General features: G+C 41.8%; 1 protein-coding gene across 5 annotated transcripts in view; it reads right to left on the reverse strand.

Annotated features, from left to right (window-relative positions):
* Positions 1 to 18,501, reverse strand: part of Ganc (glucosidase alpha, neutral C) — a 45,199-nt gene that overhangs the window by 10,159 nt on the left and 16,539 nt on the right. For 4 of the 5 annotated variants that reach the window (XM_090318537.1, XM_090318536.1, XM_090318540.1 and 1 more), the window contains 9 exons: positions 18,171 to 18,324; positions 15,332 to 15,567; positions 13,762 to 13,888; positions 12,007 to 12,086; positions 9,744 to 9,887; positions 7,963 to 8,059; positions 4,007 to 4,108; positions 2,498 to 2,741; positions 1,045 to 1,109 (listed from right to left, as the gene is read on the reverse strand). In XM_090318537.1, the coding sequence (XP_090174663.1) occupies positions 1,045 to 1,109; positions 2,498 to 2,741; positions 4,007 to 4,108; positions 7,963 to 8,059; positions 9,744 to 9,887; positions 12,007 to 12,086; positions 13,762 to 13,888; positions 15,332 to 15,567; positions 18,171 to 18,324 (1,249 nt within the window). The remainder of the gene's footprint in view (positions 1 to 1,044; positions 1,110 to 2,497; positions 2,742 to 4,006; positions 4,109 to 7,962; positions 8,060 to 9,743; positions 9,888 to 12,006; positions 12,087 to 13,761; positions 13,889 to 15,331; positions 15,568 to 18,170; positions 18,325 to 18,501) is intronic. The other variant, XM_090318538.1, reaches the window with a different exon arrangement.

An 18,501-nucleotide genomic window follows, 5' to 3' on the forward strand; every position in this document is an offset into this window, starting at 1 on the left:
GCACTAGGCCTTGAGAAATCCTAAGGACAGTGCTCCAGCCCTCAGTTCAAGTCTCAGGACTACCCCCCCCTCGCAAAGAAAAGAAGTCAAAAATATCCCTTCCCTTTAATTAAACACTATTGTGGTTTTAAAGATGATTAGATTATATAGGAAGGAACCATGACACTATCTATTACAGTCTTGTTTTTTTCATAACTCTGGTGCAATAACTTGAATGTATCACTCCAAGAGCTTCATATCATTGGCAGTGGGTAATGCTGGTGGAAATAAGCCAATAGCTGTGGTGGGCGTGTCTGCTTAATCCTTTGGCTTGGGCCATTTAGTTCTAATAAGGGTAGTTCAGATCACTAATTTTGCTTTGATTCTGGCACCATGCATGTATAAAATGCATCCATTTATGAACTCATTATTATATTCAATAAAAAAAAGAGGATCATGAGTTTAAGACCCGCCTGGGAAACAGTGAGACTATATCTAAAAAATAAAGTGTGTGTGGGGTGGGGGAGCAGGGGTGGGGAATGGGAATGTGGATTAGCAGTAGAGTGCTTGCCCATCATGCATGAAGCCCTGGGTTTAATTCCTCAGCACCACATTAACAGAAAAAGCCCGAAGTGGTGCTCAAGTGAAGTTCAAGTGATGGCTCAGGATCAGTGCCCAGGCCCTGAGTTCAATCCCCAGGACTGGCACAAAAAAAAATGGGGAAAATGTGTTGGGGGATTTAGTTTGTTGGAAGATAACTTTGGCAAGTACAAAGCCTTGAATTTGGTCTTCAGTTCTGAAAAAAACAACTAACAACTGTATATGAGATATATGGAAAGTTCTTTTCTTTTTTCTTTCTTTCCGTATTAATTTGTGCTTGAATTTAAGACCCTGGGGCTGTCAGCTTTCTTACTCAGGGCTGGCACTCTACCACTAAGCCACATTCCCAGTCTAGAGTTTAGGGTTTTTGCAAATACTAAAAAATGCAATAAGAATATAAAAATGCAATAAGAATATAACAATAATCACAGTATAATTAACTATAATTAATCTATAAATGCTCACCCAGCATGTATTCATCTTCTATGCCAAAAGCCTCTAATTCATCATGGAACTCTACCCACAGAGGCCTGAGAAGAAGGGGGGAAAAGAATCACATTTTAGCATCATTCTATGTTTTTTTTTTCCATTCTTGGGGCTTGAACTCATGGCCTAGGCACTGTCCTTGAGCACTTTTGCTCAAGGCTTGCCCTCTGCCACTTGAGCCATAGCACTTCTGGCTTTTTCCATGTATGTGATACCAGGGAATTGAACCCAGGGCTTTGTACATGCTAGGCAAGCACTTTACCACTAGACCACACTCCTGGCCCCTCACTGTATGCTCTATTAGCATTTTGTTAAAAGTTTTTATTAGATTTTAATTATTTATTTTTGTGCCATTCCTGGGGGTTGAACTTAGAATCTGAGCGCTGTTCCTGAGCTTTTGTTCTTAAAACTAGTACTATGTTGCTGTGTCAAACCCCCATTTCTAGCGTTTTGGTGATTGATTAAAGTCTCATGGATAGCTTTTCCTCCTTGGCTGGGTTTGAATCACAAATTCCTATCTCAGCCTCCCATGTAGCTAGAATTGATTACAGGCACGAGCCACCACTACACAGCTAGAGTCCTATAGTTTTTAGTTTTATAATCAGTGGAAACAGGAAAGTATCAAAGAGCTGTGATTCTTTTTCATATGATTCAAGAATATATGTGCAATTGCTGCTAATCCTGAAGTCTCTACATATTATTTGCCAACCTAGTAACTTTCTTTTCTAAATATTTTATCTTCCAAAAGGAATTAGAATTTATGGACTAGAAGTATGACTCAAGTGGCAGAATGTCTGAATTAGAAATTACGTATTAGAAAAAAATTTCCACTTCAAATTTGGAACAGTTCAGCCTTAGGGGTAAGATAATGCCTGAGACAGCAGGTAAATTATTCTTCATGAGATGATGCTTTCTTTCTTTTCTGGGCCTACGTACTGTCCTTGAGTTCTTCAGTTCAAGGATACCGCCCTACCCCTTGAGTCATAGCGCCACTTCTGGTTTTTGAGTGGTTAATTGGAGATAAGAATCTCATGGACTTTAGTGCCTGGGCTGGCTTTGAACCTTGATTCTCAGATTTCAGCCTCCTGAGTAGCTAGGATGACAGGCGTGAGCCACCACACTCGGCGAGATGATGCTTTTTAGGAGTTTGCTTAAAAGGTCACTTTCTTAGTCTTCGAAACATCTCTGTTTCTATCTTGGCAAATCTTAATACTTTGATCAGTCCTAGGCATCTGGTTTTTGTCTCCTGTGTCTTCAATGGCCAGCACCATGTGTGCAAGTTGGTAGTCAATAAGCTGACTGAAATTTGACTGAACACTCGTTCTTCTTCACCTTTTCTCCCAAGATCACTGGGTGACATCGCCAGTCCCTGTCACGTAGAAGTCGGTTATGAATCGGCTGCTGGGATCTCTGCTCAGAGAACACTTCTTACCTCATGACAGGTTTGGAAGCCACATGGGCATGGTAGAACAAAGAATATAAATAGGGCAGGAGGGTGTAGCGCTCTCTGATGGCCTTTCGGATGAACTGAGTATGTTCTTCCCCAAACAGCCAGGGTTCTCGTCGCTTCGTATTCATGGTAGCATGGCCACGGAAGAAAGGCTGGTAGGCTCCTGCCTGGTACCAGCGCACAAGCAGTTCTGCCTCTGGATTCCCAATGAAGCCACCTACATCAGCTGGTTAGACAAAGGAAGGTAAAGTGAAGCAACTACACTTTAAATAAATGATGCAGACAGGTAAAAGTATGCATTGCAGACAGAGAAGAATGGGGCCTTACCCCTTGAGCCACAGCCCCACTTCCCATTTCCTAGTGATTAATTGGAGATGAGAGTCTCAATGTTCTTTTTTTTTTTTTTTGCCAGTCTTGGGCTTGAGCTCAGGGCCTGAGCACTGTCCTTGGACTTTCTCAAGGCTAGAGCTCTACCACTTGAACCTCAGCACCACTTCCAGCTTTTTTTTCTATATATGTGGTACCAAGGAATGGAACCCGGGTCTTCATGCATGCTAGGCAAGCACTTTAACCACTAGGCCAAACTCCAGGCCCAGTCTCAATGTTCTTTAGTGCCCGGGCTGAGTTTGAACCTGGATCCTCAGATCTCTGTCTCCTGAGTAGCTAGGATTACAGGTATGAGCCACCGGGCCCTGCTAAGGATATATGTTTTTTTGTTGATATAGACCAATGCTATCAAACATATATGCTAAGAAGAGTGATATCACTTTCTTTCTATTCATGCAAAAAATGAATGAGCTATAGCTGTGAACACACTGTGCACTTTCCACATGGATATCTCATGCCTCCAAAGCTCAGGATGCTGAGGGGTTAAGCCATCAGACACTTCAACACTTCAACAAAGTTTATCTTTCCCAAGATCATATCTTTTTCTTTTTTAAGGATCATGGTTTTAATTGTGCTTTAAAAATCACCTTTAATATGAGCAAAGACAATGGGCATAATCCCAAGATCATGTCTTTTAAAAAGTGTTTGTGTATTTAATTAAAATGGCACAGAATTTTAAACCTGCTGAGCAGAAAGGATTTCTGGAAAGCTGACTGCATCTCTTCCTGTGATGATGAGGGTTGAGCTCAGGGCTGCATACAAGCTAAGCCAGTGCTCTGAGCTATACTCCCAGCCTAGGACATACTTCTGCTTTGCCAAATTCTCCTTAGTTCTCTCAACTCTTCCTTTCCACTCCCAAAAAGACAGGACTCAGTCTTCATGCAGGTCCAAGGAGGAAGTACTCTGATAATGAAGGAGGCCAGCATTCTGGCTTCCTTTCTGACAACGTGGTCTTTTCCATGTCCTCATTTCAGTCTGTTCACCTTCCCTTTCTCCGTGTTTTCTTTCCACTCCTATCCTTGGTCATAACAGCAACTGTACAGGGATTTGCGATCCTCTCTTTTCATTCATTCATGTCAAGGCTCAGGCCAGGATTCATCTCACCTCCACAGAAAGAGATCCCGGTAATGCTGAGAGTCAGTAACATTGGGAGGGAAATTTTCAGGTAACTCCATTCTGCTGTGTTGTCACCCGTCCACACGGCACCTTTGATCATAGGTAACAAAGTATTAACAATTTGCCTATACACTCAATTTGTCATTTAGATTATTTTTGAGAGACAAATAAAAAAAAAGAAAATAGATTCCACATCTTAAGTACTATGAATTTTTACAATGAAAATTTATCAATTTCCTAATGGTGAAACATTAAAATTCACAGAACAGGCATTCTATGAAAATATTCTGAGAGGCCGGGAGTTTGGCCTAGTGGTAGAGTGCTTGCCTAGCAGGCATGAAGACTGGGGTTCGATTCCTCAATACCACATACATAGAAAAAGGCTGGAAGTGATGTTGAAGTTCTAGCCTTGAGAAAGTCCAAGGTCAGTGCTCAGGCCTTGAGCTCGAGCCCAGGACTAGAAAAAAAAAAAAAAAAAAAACACAGGGCTGGAGTTTAGCCTAGTGCCTAGTGGTAGAGTGCTTGCCTAGCATGCATGAAGACCTGGGTTCGATTCCTTGGTACCACATACATAGAAAAAGCTGGAAGTGGTGAAGTGGCTCAAGTGGCAGAGTGCTATCCTTGAGAGAAGCCCAAGGACAGTGCTTAGACCCTGAGTTCAAGCTCCGTGACTAGCAAAATAAATAAATAAGACAAAAAATATTCTGAATCACATTTATTTATTAAATTCAGGGCCTGGGCACTGTCCTTTGGCTTTCTTAAGCCTAGCACTCTACCATATGAGCAACAGCACCAGTTCTGGCTTTTTCTGTATTTGTAGTACCAAGAAATTGTACTCAGGTCTTTTTTTTTTTTTTGGTGGGTAATGGGGCTTGAACTCTGCCTGGGCACTGTCCCTGAGCTCTTCAGCTCAAGGCTACTACCCTACCCTTGAGCCAAGTCCCACTTCCCATTTTCTAGAGGTTAATTGGAGGTAAGAGTCTCAGGTCCTTTTGTGGCTGGCTGGCTTTGAACCTTGATCCTCAGATCTTAGCCTCCAGAGTAGTTAGGGCGCCCGGCTCATATCCAGGTCTTTTGTGCATGCCAGGCAAACACTCTACCATTAGGCCATGCTCCTGGCCCCTCTCTGTAGTTCAAATTTACATTTCCCTAGTGACAAATGATGTTGACTATTTCTTCACAGGTTTATTAGTTTAGATGTCTCCTATGAAATTTCAATTCAAATCGCTTAATCTTTTTTTTTTTTTTGCCAGTCCTTGGCTTGAGCTTAGGGCCTGAGCACTGTCCTTGGACTTTCTCAAGGCTAGAGCTCTACCACTTGAGCCTCAGTACCACTTCTGGCTTTCTTCTATGTATGTGGTACCAAGGAATCAAACCCGGGTCTTCATGCATGCTAGGCAAGCACTTTAACCACTAGGCCAAACTTCCGGCCTCTCTCTTAATCTTTTGTACTAAATTTTCTTGTCTTTTATCTGACTGCCTATCTACTATTTTTTTTTTTTTTGGCCAGTCCCAGGGCTTGAACTCAGCCTAAGCACTGTCCCTGAGCTTCTTTTGCTCAAGGCTAGCACTCTACCACTTGAGCCACAATGCCACTTCACACTTTTTCTGTTTATGTGGTAGGAAGGAATGGAAGCCAGGGCTTTGTACACACTAGACAAGAACACTACTACTAAGCCACATTTTCAGCCCCAACGTTTTCTTCTTCTTTCTTTCTTTCTTTCTTTCTTTCTTTCTTTCTTTCTTTCTTTCTTTCTGTCTGCTGCGGGGCTTGAACTCTAGGCCTGGGTGCTGTCCCTGAGCTCTACAGCTCAAGGCTATCTCCCTGCCCCTGAGCCACAGCACCACTTCCCCTTTTCTGGTGGTTAATTGGAGATAAGAGTCTCACAGTTTTTAGTGCCCAGGCTGGCTTTGAACCTTGATCCTCAGATATCAGCATCCTGAGCAATTAGGATTACAGGCGTGAGCCATCCTGCTAGGCCATTTTCTTTTTTGTATTAAGTCTATGCACTTCTGTTTTTTAGATAAGATCTTTATATAGCCAATGCTGGCCCAGAATACAGTCAAGTATACCCTCTCCCAGCTACCAACATTTCTCTCATGTAATTGAAGTTACCATTTAAAATAGCCTATGTCAGGCATGGCTATAGAATGTCTTTAATCCCAGTACTTGGAAGCTGAGGCAGAAGGATCACAAGTTTAAAGCCAGCTAGGCTGCAGACCAAGACTTTATCTCAAAAAAAAAAAAAAAAAAAAAAAAAAAAAAGCTGTGTGGTGGCTCACGCCTGTAATCCTAGCTACTCAGGAGGCTGAGATCTGAGGATCAAGGTTCAAAGCCAGCCCAGGCACTAAAGACCATGAGATTCTTATCTTCAATTAACCTCTAGATAAGGGCTCAATGGTAGGGTGGTAGCCTTGAGCTGAAGAGCTCAGGGACAGCGCAGGCCCAGGGGTAGCGTGGTAGCCTTGAGCTGAAAAGCTCAAGGACAGTGCCCAGGTCGAGTTCAAGCCCCATGACCCACCAAAAAAAAAAAAAAGCCTCATAATAGTCTATCAAATAGATACTCCATACTTTTATTTTTTATTACTATTCCCTTATATTACATGTTTAGATATCTCTTCCTTTCTAACACTAAGTTTGAAGTGATCATCCCCACTTGCGTTTTTGACTGGGACCATAGGATATGTGCTTTTGCTAATTATCACAGGGCCAGTTTTTAGGGGCAGTGTGGGAGGCCTGATGTCTACAGTATACCATAGTGCTGGGGATCTTCAAGCTAAGATGAGAGATCTCAGTGGATAACTGACAGGGACAGAGGACTTAAAATAGCCTCCCTGCCACAGTGGTTAAGTTGAACTGGATCTGCATTCACTTGTATACTGGATCCAGTTATAGATGACCCTGACTGCAAGCAACAGCTAGGTCTATTTTAAGCCACTTTGCTAAATGGAACAGGTGGTTGTAAAGAATGTTAGAGGCATATTTCCCTCATTTTGATAAATCAAAGAGACGGAATTAGAGATGGCTGTGTCATCAAACTGACTGCTGTGAAGTCTCCCTCCCTGCATCTAAGTGACCACTTCTTCAGTGAGAAACAAGTATTAAGCTTGATTAAAATTGGTTTCCTCTGCGTGTGACAAAATGCACATCTGAACAACTGAAATTCTGGGCAGTGGCGGATATATCAGAAATGGCAAAAAGAGAAAGAGAGAGGTTTTTGTTGTTGTTGTTGTTGATTTTGCCAGTCCAGGGGCTTGAATTCTGGGTTGTCCCTGAGCTTTTTTTTGCTCAAGGCTAGTGCTCTATCACTTGAGCTACCACCTCTGGCTTTTTCTGGGTGGTTTATTGGAGATAAGAGTCTAGAAGGCTTTCCTGCCTTGGGCTGGCTTTGAATTGTGATCCTTACATCTCAGCTTCTTGAGTAGCTGGGATTATAGGGGCCAGCCATCAGCACCTGGCTAAGACATGTTTTTCGGCATGCTAATATGAGTTGTACTACAGTTTGTTTAAATTACAGTTTTGTTTTTTCTTTTTAAAAATTCAAGCCAGGACTAGGGGCATGGCTCAGGAAGTAGAGTGCTTGTCTGACAATTGCGAGTACCACCCCCCTAAAAAAATTTGAAGTACCATAAATTTACCCTTTTAAAATGTACAATTCAGTAACTCTTAAAACATACTTTCCGTATCGTGCCATCATCACCACTATCTAATTGAAATAGATTCTTATCACTCCTAAAGGAAATGAGCACTATTAGTAATGATAAATGGAGTCCCGTTCCCTATAGTCCTCATCCTTGGCAACCAACAATCCACTTCCTGTCTCTAAGGACTTCCCTATTTTTGACATTCATTATAAAAAGAATTATCTAATATTGTAGGTATGGCTTTTGGTGTCTAGCTTTTTCATTCAGCATAATTTCAAGGTTCACTGACATCTCCTTACCATACTTTTGTGATCCAGCAAAGAAAGAACGTGAAAGAACGAATGGTCTCTCCTTCCCTTTAGATCTCTGTGTCAGTCCCTCTGCTGTAGACATTTGCTGTAAAGTCAATTGGGGAAAATTTCACAGACATGATACAACTATGGCTCTGTGCTGACATTCTCATTAGGCTCTCTAACTTAAGAGGAAACAGTAGATAGAAAGGTCAAACAGAAAACAATTCTACCAAATCATTTTGAGGACATAATGAAACTACTTTAAATAGTCCAATTAAAAGACAATTACTTTAACAATAGTGACAAAATAACAGTATACAGGGCTCCTGGAGTCAGCTTCTTGGGAAAATATCTACTTACCTAACATGTATAATAAGCTACCCTTTTTTTCAGTGCTTTCAATGGGCAGGAATTTTAACAACATTTTCTCATATCATCTATGCAGTAATCTCAGTTTTTGTTAACTAAAAAAATCAGAATTACAGAGTATAAATTACTAGTCTTAGACTACATTAAAAAAAAATTCTCAGCTGGGCATTGGTGGCTCACACCTGGAATCCTAGCTACTCAAGAGGCTGAGATCTGAGGATTTCCAGCCCCAGCAGGAAGATTTTTTAAGACTCTTTTCTCCAATTAACTACCAGAAAATTGGAAGTGGTGCTGTGGCTTAAACTGGTATTGTGTTAGCCTAGGGCAAATAACTCAGAGAGCACACAGGCCCTGAGCTCAAGCGTCATGAACCAACAAAAAAATTCTCAGGGTTGGGGGCATGATTCAAGTGGCAGAATGCCTGCCTAACAAGTACAAGACCCTGCATTCAAACCTTAGTACTGGAAAAAAATTGCAAGTCAGTCTGCAATTATAGAAATAGGATGTTAGAAAAGTAAACAATACCTGAGAACTGCTCTACCCAGCCATTCCCATTGAAAAATACTAATTGATGGGAGGGCCATAGGCGTATAGTCACAATTCTAAAAATTCATCAAGGAAGGGAAAGTAACAGTCTTGTATTGGGGCTTGAAATGTGGCTTAGTGGTAAAGTGCTTGCCTAGCATGCATGAAGTCCTGGGTTTGATTCCTCAGTACTACATAAACAAAAAGGCCAGAAGTAGTGCTGTGGCTCAAGTGGTAAAGTACTAACCTTGAGCAAAAGAAGCTTAAGGACAGTGCCTAGACCCTTAGTTCAAGCCTTGGGAATGGCAAAATAAAAACAAAAACAAAAACACCAAGCTAGGCTCTGGTAGCTCATGCCTGTAATTCTAGCTACTCAGGAAGCTGAGATCTGAGGATCAAGGTTCAAAGCCAGCTGGGACACAAAAGTCCATGAAACTCTCATCTCCAATTAAATACCAGAAAACCAGAAGTGGTGCTGTGGCTCAAAGTGGTAGTGCTAGCCTTGAGCTGAAGAGCTTAGGGACAGTGCCCAGGCCCAGAGTTCAAGCCCTATAACTGACAAAAAAGAAGGAGGAGGAGGAGGAAGAAGAGGAGGAGGATTAAAAAAAAAAAAACCACCAGAATCTTATATTGGTTTTATTGGTGTATCGGAAAAGACAGGCAAAGAAGAAGGCCAGGAGCAGTAGCATCAGGTTGGTGTGGCTTCAATGGAGAACGTCTGCACAAGGGCTAGGCCCTGAGCCCAAACACTAGTAGCACAAAACAAAAAAACCCTCAAAAGCCAAAAAGGAAAAAAGACAAAGACACATGATAACATAGCTAGTACAAAGCCGTGACTTTCTGCCTGAAGGCAGGGCACACGAGTCCAGGTGGCTTCTCTTTGGATGGCTTACCTGGTACAAACCATAGATGTTATGCAGTTCTCTGTGCTCCCAGCCACCGTGATGAATGGCATTCTTTTGCATCGTTAGCTCTGGCCCTTTAAAGACCGAAGGCTCATTCATGTCATTCCAGACGAAGAGGATGTCCGTAGATTCCTAGGAAGTAAACTGTTCAGGAAAATACTCCCACAGAGATGATAATAATAGGGTAGTAGCAGTCCCCATTCTTCTTCCTAACCATTTAGCTTTCTTATGTATTGTTCTTATGGGGCAAGGAATGTTACCTGTTTTGTTCACAAGTAAATCCCAAACATGTAGAACAGTACCTTGTTGATAGAAAGTTTCCAATAAATACTGATTGATGAGTTATAGATGGTTACATAATACTGTCTGTGACAAATATACTGCCCATCAAGTTAACTCTGAGAACCTTCCTAAAGATCTCCAACCAGAAATATTGCAAATATTCACAGATTCTGTATCATCCATAATGGGTATAACTACAAACAATTATGATTAAACATTATAGGACAGTATTTTATAAGACACTGAAAGACTTGACAGCTAAGCTATCTTTGCTAATATGATCTGTATCATGTACTATGTAGAACTGTTCATGTTAAGAGTAGGAACATCTAGTCATCTAGCTAACATAGTGTTATAATTTGCTCTAATAAAATCCATGTTCATTCAGTATTTGTACAGCTACATTTACAGGGAGCTCAGGAAGCTCATTTCATTATTCCAATGCTTTGCTCTTTGCAACTCTCCTCATAAAGCCTAGTGTGCCTTCCAGACTACCATGGAACATAATCCCTCCTGGCCTACAAGACAGCTAGCCTTTCAAATGCCAAGGGGTGACTTACATGTTTCCTTTTGATTCTTTAGTATCTCTAAACAAGGCTAAACTTTCTAAACTTCTAAACACACACACACAATTTCCCTTCACTGTTCTCTATGTAGATAAGGGTTCAGACAACAAATGTTTTTAACTCAACAGACCATAAAATTTCTTCAGTTACTCAATTCTGCCATAGGAGTGGGCAAACAGTCATGGACAACAGGACAGTGAAGGACCACAGTCATATCTGTCCTATGAGTTGTTTATCCTTGCTTTGAGCTTTTTTCTCCCCCAAGTATACTAACCCATAATGTGCAGAAACTAGTATTCAGTAGTTAAGTACTGAGCTTGGCAGACAAACAGACCTGAATTCAAACCATGAGTTCATCATTTACTAGTTGGATGATTTTGGCAGGTATTTACATTCTCCACACCTCAATTCCTTATTGTGGGATTAGATTTAGATATAATTTCTTCTTCAAATGGTTAAAGAACAAATGGCACTATGCACAGAACTGCTAAGTACATAGGTTCTATTCAATCTGTACTAGGTATCATTATCATCACCATCATCATCATCATCTTTATCACTAGCAACATCATCAGAATTGGCTGAAAACAGCTCTCCAGATATGGCCTCTTCATTTCTCTCTGTGGTGCTCATAAGATTTTTTTTTGCCAGTCCTGGGGCTAGAACTCAAGGCCTGGGCACTGTCCTTGGGATTTCTCATGATTAGTGCTCTTACCACTTGTTGAGCCACAGCACCACTTCTGGCTTTTTCTGTGTATGTGGATCCAAGGAATTGAACCCAGGGTTTCATGCATGCTAGGCAAACACTCTACCACTAGGCCACGTTCTAAGCCCCTAGAGTAGTATTTTAGATGAAATTTATACAGTAAATTTGAAAATACAATAAATCTCTCTTATAATGTGCTTTGATATACAGAAAGTTTCTTTAAATAAAAGTTAAAAAAAAAGATGCAGGTGGCTCATATCTATACACCTATAATCATAGCTACTCAGTAGGCTGAGATCTGAGGATTATGGACAGAAGCCAGCCTAGGCAGTCCAAGAGGCTTACTTCTAATTAATCACATACACACAAAAATAGCTACCTGTAGAGCCAGATGTGGCTCAAGCAGTACAACACTAGCCTTATGCAAAAAATCTCAGGGACAGTACCCAGGCCCTGAGTTCAAACCCCAATACCAGACCCCCCCCCAAAAAAAAGTAAAACCTCCTACAACTTCTATGCATTGTATTTAGTAACATATGTGGTATCTCTCACAACATCACCCAGTTTATAACATGCTGGCTACCCTTGCCCTTTCATGAAGGCCTTACATCTCAAGAGCCACAAAATGAGGCAGAATAGTTTTGTTCTTTTTTTTTTTCTTTGCAGTTAATTAGGAGTAAGTAAAAGAATAACTAACCTGATAAGCAGAGAAAGCAAAAAGACCTGAATACCACTCTCTGACTTTGGGATTGGTGAAATCCAGGTAAGAAGAAAGACCTATAGAGGCAGAAGAGTAGAAAATCTGTTAGTGGTCACAATAAGGTGTTATAAAGAAGATATTGATGTCAGGGGATGAGGGGAGAGAAATGGGGACAAAAACATGAGAATGGGTATCAATGTGTGAGAAGTAATACACATACTACCTGAGGAATATAACTATAATCACTCTATACATTACTCCAACAATAAAATTAAATTAAAAAAAAAGATATCACATGTCAAAGCTGAGTAATCACCTTACATCAAACACAAAAGATAACTGCAAAAGTGAGTGAAAGCCAGCCTAGTGGCACATGCCTATAATTCCAGATACTTAGGAAACAGATAGGAGGATCAAAATTTGATGTCAGCCCAGGCAAATTTAAAAGACCTTATATCAAAACAAACAAAAAATAAGTAAAATGAGTGGGGTTGTAGCTCAAATTGATACAGTAAATGCCTACCATATGTAAGATGCTAAATTCAATTCCTCATGGCACCAAAAAAATAAAAAGTGAATAAAGGTGGTGCTAGACTCCAGTGTTAACTATCTAGATCATTAATGCCAGAGGTCCAGGGGAATAAACATTCATATGGATCCCTTAGGCAGATGGCAAGTATGCTTGTGACCTGCTGGACTTGAACAGAGAAACTTGTTCAAGTGACTCAAGGCAAGGAAAGAAAGGCATCAACTTTTCTCTGAAGTGCGTGGATTTATTATCAAGGGATCGTTTCCTGTTGTCCTTGGGGTGTTTTTTTTTTCCCCTAAGGCTAATAACTTTCAAAATGAAAAAAAAAAATCAATGGGTGCCAGAGGCAGCTGAGGCCACGCTGGGAAGGCGAAGACAAAATTATGGGCTAGCAGTACAAAGAATAGTCCATATGAGTGACACTTTTTCTTCCCTCTCATTCCTTACTTCTTCTATTTGTTTATAGAAACAGGATGTCACAAAGGCTTATTTTTATTTATTCATTCAATCACTAATAAAGCTTATTTTCTAAGATGTAATAAAAGATATCTAAGAAAATCATACCATCTGTTTGGCTGAAAGAGTGAACAGTTGGCTGGGAAGTTGGCCTAGTGGTAGAGTACTTGCCTAGCATGCATGAAGCCCTGGATTTGATTCCTCAGTACACAAAAAAAGCTGAAAGTGGCACTGTGGCTCAAGTGGCAGAGTACTAGCCTTTTAGCAAAATAAGCTCGGAGACAATACCCAGACCCTGAGTTCAAGTCCCAGGACAAGAGGAGAGGGAGGGAGAGAAAGGGAGAGAGAAGGCGGGGGAGAGAGAGAAAGAGAAAGGAGTGCCTGCCTAGCAAGTGTGAAGCTCTAAGTTCAAACCGCAGTAAAACACGCACATATACACAACATACACACACACGTTTTTGTTTTTGTTTTTTTGCCAGTCCTGGGCTTGGGCTCAGGGCCTGAGCACTGTCCTTGGACTTTCTCAAGGCTAGAGCTCTACCACTTGAGCCTCAGCACCACTTTCAGCTTTTTTTTATGTATGTGGTACCGAGGAATAGAACCCAGGTCTTCGTGCATGCTAGGCTAGCGCTCTACCACTGGGCCAAACTCCCGGCCACACACACACGTTTTCACACACATAGTTCCATCTATAAGAATGATAGCCACGTAACTTGATTAATTGGGAGTAAAGAAGTGGAAATACCAAGTGTGGACAGTGAACTTACCAGGCCAGCATATTCCTTCAAAGTTGCCCCCTTCTGGATTCCTCACAAAGAAGCCCTGCTCTTTGGCCTTGGCATATACTGAATACTCAGGATCCACCTTGACGTGTGGATCACTGATGACTACGAGCTATCAGGATGCAAAGAGTTCAAGATTCTGTCAGTGTATAATGTTTGCACCATAATTTGTGGGTTCTACTTTTTTTTTAAATATAATTTTTATTGTAATTAATAGAAGGGTTACATGATATTTGCCAGATAAATGGTGCCTTAATTCCCACACATTGATACCCTTTCACATGTCATGGTCCCCATTTCCCTTCCCCCCTCCCCCACCCCTCATCTTGTTCCCCCCTCCCTCCCCCCGTTCCCTATCCAATTTCAGATAACCAAATACAAATATATGCGTTATATCAGGTTGTGGGTTCTACTTTTACTCAGAAAACAACTGTAATTCACATTGAAATATTTCAGACATAAGTAAAACTCTATACTCTTAACATGTACTTAAAAAATTAGTATCGGGCCCGGGAGTTTGGCCTAGCGGTTAAAGTGCTTGACTAGCATGCACAAAGACCCGGGTTCGATTCCTCGGTATCCCACATACACAACCAAGCCGGAAGTGGCAGAGACGAGACACAACCAAACCGGAAAAGTGGCAGAGACAAAGACTGCGATGGCGACAGAGAGCGAAAGAAGCGAGCTGAGCTGAAGTGAACAGAGCCCAACCGAGTGGTGGCCGGAGCGAGCGGGGCCGGAGCGAGCAGGACCGGAGCGTGCGGGAGCGAGCCGAAGCAGAGCCAGCGAGGCCGGAGCGAGCGGGGCCAGAGCGAGAAGGGGCCGGAGCAAGCCAGGGCCGGAGCGTGCGGGAGCGACCCGGGCTGGAGCGAGCGGGGCCAGGAGCAGGGCCGGGCCGGAGCGAGCGGGGCCAAGAGCAAGCTGGAGCCTGAGCCGGGCGGAAGCAAGCGGGGCCAGAGCGAGCGGGGGTGGAGCGAGCTGGGCCTGAGCTAGAAAGAGGGCCTAGCCGGGCGGGAGCGAGCGGGGCCGGAGCGAGCCGGGCCAGAAAGAGAAAGGGGCCAAAAATAAAATAAATAAATAAATAAATAAATAAAAAATAAATAAAATTAGTATCATAACCAGGCTAGTTCTCTTTTGTGATTATTGCTGCCTAACTGTATATGTTCTTACAATGGCATTTATTAAGCTTTTACTGTCTGGAATGCTGGGTGTTAAACAGGCAAGGTTCCTGCATCCTAGATAATTAGAGGATAAGCTGACATTGATCAAAGCAAGCATAAAACAGAAAATGATGTTAAACATGGGCTGGGAGCACAGCCTAGTGGTAGAGTGCTTGTCTAGCATGCACAAAGCCCTGGGTTTGATTCTTTGGTATCACATACACAGAAAAAGCCAGAAGTGGCACTGTCACTCAAGTGGCAGAGTGCTAGTGCAGGGCTTCATGCATGCTAGGCAAGCACTCTACCTAGTGGTAGAGATCATGCTCCCAGCCCAGATTTAAAATAATTCCAAAAAGCTTTATCATCAGAAGCTTCAAAATATTGACAAAGATTACCTTCCGTTTTTTGTTTCTGAGCAGCTCTTGCATTCTTTTGGGGTTTGGGAATCTTTTCTTGTCCCAAGTGAAATACCGCTTGCCCTCAGTATGCTCAATGTCCAGCCACATGACGTCATAAGGAATGTCATGCTCATCAAATCCTGCATCCACTGCTTTTACATCCTGCTCATCATCATAGTTCCAACGACACTGGTGGTACCCCAAAGAGAAGAGAGGGGGCATGCATTGTGTGCCTGAAAGATTATAGCTGTGTGAATTACCATCCCATTGAGCATTACAATAATAATGATCATTTAATAACAAGTATGAGTTACTCAAAGCAAAGAAAAATCCGAGGATAAGAAATTACACTTAGGGCTAAGATGTAGCTCAGTGGTAAAGTGCTTGCCTAGCAAGTTCAATGTCCTAGGTTCAATTTTCAATACCAAAAAAGAAAAGACAAAAAGATAGTTTAAAAAGAAAGAAAGAGGGCTGGGAGTTTGGCCTAGTGGTAGAGTGCTTGCCTAAGCATGCACGAAGGCCCAGGTTTGATTCCTCCGTTCCACATACATAGAAAAAAGCTGGAAGTGGTGCTGAGGCTCAAGTGGTAGAGCTCTAGCTTTGAAAAATGTCCAAGGACAGTGCTCAGGCCCTGAGCTCAAGACCAGGACTGGCAAAAAAGAAAGAAAGAAAGAAAGGAAGGAAGGAAGAAATTATACCTAGACATGAAAAATAATGTAACATAAATGGGAGGATTGGAAGAGGAAATTACTTAGCAGATTGGCAAAAAAAGAAAAGAGATTATATACAGCAGAAAGAGGAAAATGAAAGAATTATGAAAGAAATAATACAAAATTATTTCCCAGAACTGGATAGTACTGTAAACAAAAATGTTTTATTAATTTATTTTTTGTTGGGTATTAATAGCTAATAAATGAAGCACAGTTGAGTCACAGCTCCACTTCTGCTTTTTCTGAGTAATTTATTGAAGATAAGAGTCTTGTTGTCCTTAATGTACTATGTTGTCTCTCATCTCCTTTGCTGTCCCTTGGTTATCTCATAGTGTTACAGTATCTCACTTTGTTATCTGATATATTGAATTTATTTGTATTTGGTTATTTGAAATTTGATAGGGAAGGGGGGAAAACCAAGATGGGTGGGGGTGTGGGGGGGAGGGTAATGGGTACCAAGACATGTGAAAGGGTATCAATGTATGTGAATTAATGCACCTTCTATCTGGCAAATATCATGTAACCCTTTTACTAATTACAATAAAAAAAAAGAGTCTCATGGAGGGCCGGGAGTTTGGCCTAGTGGTAGAGTGCCTGCCTAGCATGCACAAAGACCCGGGTTCAATTCCTCAGTACCACATACATAGAAAAAGGCTGGAAGTGATGCTAAGGCTCAAGTGGTAGAGCACTAGCCTTGAGAAAAGTTCAAGGACAGAGCTCAGGCCCTGAGTTCAAGCCTCATGGCTGGCAAAAAAAAAAAAAAAAGAGTCCCATGGACTTTCCTGCTTGGGCTAGGTTCAAACTGCAAATCTCAGATCTCGGCTTTCTGAGTAGCTAGGATTACAGGCATGAGACATCTGGCTATTATTTCTTTTTTTTTTTTTTTTTCCTCTTTTTTTTATTTTTTTTTTATTGTAATTAGTAAAAGGGTTACATGATATTTGCCAGATAGAAGGTGCATTAATTCACATATATTGATACCCTTTCACATGTCTTGGTACTCGTTTCCCTCCCCCCGATTTTTTTTTTGCCAGTCCTGGGCTTGAGCTCAGGGCTTGAGCACTGTCCTTGGACTTTCTCAAGGCTAGAGCTCTACCACTTGAGCCTCAGCACCACTTCTGGCTTTTTTCTATGTATGTGGTACCAAGGAATCGAACCCGGGTCTTCATGCATGTTAGGCAAGCACTTTAACCACTAGGCCAAACTCCCGGCCTGGCTATTATTTCTTATTCTTACTAATTGGTCTGGTTAGAAATTCTGACATAATGTTGAATAGCAGTGGTAAAAGTAGACAGGTTTGTCTTATTTCTATTATTAGTGAAAGGAATGCTGTATTGTTTTTTCTGTTTTTTGCTTTTTGGTGGATTATGGGGCTTGAACTTGGCCTGGGTGCTGTCCCTGAGCTCTTCCGCTCAAGGCTACCACTCTACCCTTGAGTCAAGCCCCACTTTCCATTTTTTTAGAGATTAATTAGAGATAAGACGGTTAGGTTCTTTTGTGTCCAGGCTGGCTTTGAACATTGATCCTCAGACCTCAGCCTCCTGAGTAGCTAGGATTATAGACGTGAACCACCGTGCCTTGCTAAGGGCTGCAGTATTCTTTTTTTTTTTTTTTTTTGCCAGTCCTGGGCTTGAGCTCAGGGCCTGAGCACTGTCCTTGGACTTTCTCAAGGCTAGAGCTCTACCACTTGAGCCACAGCACCACTTCTGGCTTTTTTTTCTATGTATGTGGTACCAAGGAATCGAACCGGGGTCTTCATGCATGCTAGGCAAGCACTTTAACCACTAGGCCAAACTCCCGGCCCCGAGGGCTGCAGTATTCTTAAAATAAAAGGCTTTATTGCTAAAGCTAGTAGAATATTCAGGTTGGGGTATTAGTCATTTGAGTTAAGGGCAAATAACAAGGGAGGCAGATAGCAAGTACTGGGGATTAGGGAAAAGACAGTTCTAGATCCAGCGTAATTTTTAGCTAAGTTGATGCCATGATGGAAGGAGGAATGCTTCCTATCCACAGTGCTTTGGGGTAAGCTGTCCAGATATTTACGTACGTGGAGTAAATGTTAGCTTACCATGAGAATGTATGAGGCAGAGAAAACACTAGGAAGTGACACTTCTACATGCAAATACCTGTAAGGTACGAGTACTGTTTGAAAACGTCAGAAGGTGTCGGCCCTGTCAACAGGAAAACATCAATGATTCCACTTTCTGACATCCAGCACACGTCTGTTCGAGGTCTGACCTTTTGTTTAGCAGCAGTTGGGCCCATCTGGGTAAATGTGTACTGAGAAAAGAATGGAATAAAAAATTTGAGAAAATCTGACCCACAGCACTGGATTATACATAAGTTTGTTCCTTTAGTAGACAATACTGATCATCACCGAATCCAGTATAAAGCTCCCATGAGGCCAGGAGTTTGGCCTAGTGGTTAAAGTGCTTGCCTAGCATGCATGAAGACCCG

This window comes from Megascapheus bottae, chromosome 25 (genome assembly GCF_031878675.1).
Source record: "Megascapheus bottae isolate mThoBot1 chromosome 25, mThoBot2.hap1, whole genome shotgun sequence".
Lineage (NCBI taxonomy): Eukaryota > Metazoa > Chordata > Mammalia > Rodentia > Geomyidae > Megascapheus > Megascapheus bottae.